Source organism: Strongylocentrotus purpuratus, unplaced genomic scaffold, assembly GCF_000002235.5.
Source record: "Strongylocentrotus purpuratus isolate Spur 01 unplaced genomic scaffold, Spur_5.0 spur5_contig_275, whole genome shotgun sequence".
In the NCBI taxonomy this organism is placed as follows: Eukaryota; Metazoa; Echinodermata; class Echinoidea; order Camarodonta; family Strongylocentrotidae; genus Strongylocentrotus; species Strongylocentrotus purpuratus.
The window spans coordinates 7288-9791 of NW_022144925.1; the positions used below are offsets into that span (position 1 = coordinate 7288).

Genomic DNA, 2504 nt, shown 5'->3' on the forward strand with positions numbered 1-2504 from the left:
CTTTGCAATTCAACTTAAAATCTGATGGGTTCAGTTATCATCAATAACAGCAACCTATTAATTACATGACATTTAGAACAAATGTCAACAGGATTTTTAAAAATAGAGGAATGACCCTTCATTCTTTACATTGATTACCTGGTTATTCGTGTCATTCTGTGGTAAGCAGTTTCAGAATGGTACACGTGTGTCATAGGTAGGCTAACATTAATGTCATCACAGTCGATTTATACGTTATACAAAGACGTATACTACAGCAAGTTTCCTATATTTTTCATGTATATAATATTCTTACCATTGTGACAAGGAAAATTTGCACATTGCTATTCATGCACAAAAACAATGCCAATATGTTGCCAGAGCGGGATGGGGTAGAGTTATGGGTGGCATAATAATAACGTGAACTCTTTTTTTCTTTCTCAAATGCATCACTATGTATTTTAACCTATTAAATTGAACAAATCTTTACTCATTTAATTCTCTTATTGATTTTTAAAGACCAAACAGCAGTTTACTCTAAGACACTGTAGTTTAGACACTTGTTTAAAATAGATATATAAAATATTATATATTTTTTTGATTGAGTTCTCAAACACAGTTATAGACGTTTATTAATAAGATTTTTTTAAACGTATTGCAGATGATTAGTGCATGCAGTAGTCGCGCAGGGAGATTGGAGCTTTGCATATTGCAGGGCTATGGTTACCACAGGGCTCATCATTCCATTCCCAGTTAACCATACCTCAGCGCAGTGCTCACTGCCTCCAGAGTTATCGGGCTGGCGATTTCGCCAATTCCTGTACTCCACATTATCAGCACCATCCTGACACTTCCAAGTACCTATCAAAAAACAATATATACAAGGGAAATAAATATACAGTGTGTCAACAAAAAATGCAAACAAAATTTAACTGAATGCCAGACATAGAATGTGCAACCAACATAGATAATATAGGTATGGTTTAAAAGATACGCCTTTCCACTTTAAAATGAGACATCAAACGTCCAAATCTGATAATTTTGACATACTTATGAGTAATTTTCCGGGAGAGTTCAAATTGACCATGGGACCAAGTTTTCAATTTTAAGCATTGGGACAAAGGCAGCCTAATGCCTCGGTGTGGATATTTGCCTGGAAAATATTAGAACCAAGCCAACTCCCATAGGATTTGTATTGTTATACGCATAGTATTGTAATTCTATGTATTGTAAGTATAACTGTCGTTATCCATCAATCAGTTTTAGTTTATGTAGCATCAGGCTGTTGTGTTGAGCAACGAGGGCATTATCCATCTATTTAGACACTTTGAGAATGGATTATGTTCACCAAAATTTATCCTGAAAAGATTGTGCTAGACCCATGCAACATCATACTAAAAAATTCAATTCTGTGGTGGATTACAACTCAATTAAAACGATGGCGACTCGCAGGGTTAAATATAGAGATCGAACCAACAAACACTGATTCTTCAACGCAAACAAATCAGTCAATATTCTTATACAAACGAAACAATGATAGTAATAACGAGGCGAATATCAATCAACAATGATACTTAATAAGAAACAACTCTGTTCTCGTATTTCCTCAAATTATGTCTTGAAGCTCTGGTTCGATCATAAACATTCTTAAATGAATAGACATGAAAATTCAACAAACCTTCTTCTTCGAGATCATTGCAATTGATCCAAAACTCAGGTTGCACTAGACGCATGAGGAAATCAAGTTCCTCCTGAGACTGTGGCACTGCCATGATACTCCCCATCTTGATGCACCTCTGTTTCGCCTTAAACCATGTCAGAGGCTCCATGATGGCTTTATAGCATTTGCCATCCCACTGGATCAAGTTAAGAGGACACACCCCTCTACGAACAATGGATTTCTTCATACACATCTCGTTACTATCGGTGCGACCCCTTATCAGATGAAGGTTTATCAAGCCAAAGATAAACCGTGTAGGCACCATCGTTATTAAGATCTTACCGACTCGTATTTAGTGGTGATATGATCAGGATTCATTGGACTGCATGTGAAGTCGTCATCTCGTAAGGCAGAATGAAGACTCTGATACTATTGAGAATATATCGAGGCTGCTACAAAACCCGTAGGAAGTCCATTTTGTGTGGTGACCGTGAATCTCTGAATTATCATAATGATACCTGGTTCACAAGATGTATTGTCTGTATTGTCTTTTAGCAGGTACTTCTAGCCGAGTCAGTGTCATGAAGACGAATAGACAGATCTATCGGATACAAATTCAAGGCAACCATCGATTGGCAGTTCGCTACGATAGACAACTCTGTTGGAACCATGCGAGATCACTGAAGCAAATGAGGTATTTAATTCACTTCTATTCAAATCTACATTTTGCGACGTCAGGCAATTTGTGCAGTTCCAGGCCCTGAGATGTAATGGTTACGCCATGCATTCTTATTATACCGCGTTAAAAGACAGCGTTCTTGCACTTCATATTTCATGGACTACGTTTTGTCACTCAAGTTAAAAA

The 2504-nt window shown here is 37.1% G+C and overlaps 1 protein-coding gene across 1 annotated transcript; it reads right to left on the reverse strand.

Moving 5' to 3' along the window:
• Positions 1-742: 742 nt before the first annotated feature.
• On the reverse strand, positions 743-1892 carry LOC115922875 (asialoglycoprotein receptor 2-like; the record flags this gene model as incomplete). Its single annotated transcript, XM_030982638.1, has 2 exons — positions 1658-1892; positions 743-840 (listed from the first exon to the last, which is right to left on the reverse strand). Coding segments are annotated over exons 1-2 (333 nt in total), but the record flags the coding sequence as incomplete, so codon positions are not given.
• Positions 1893-2504: the final 612 nt, after the last annotated feature.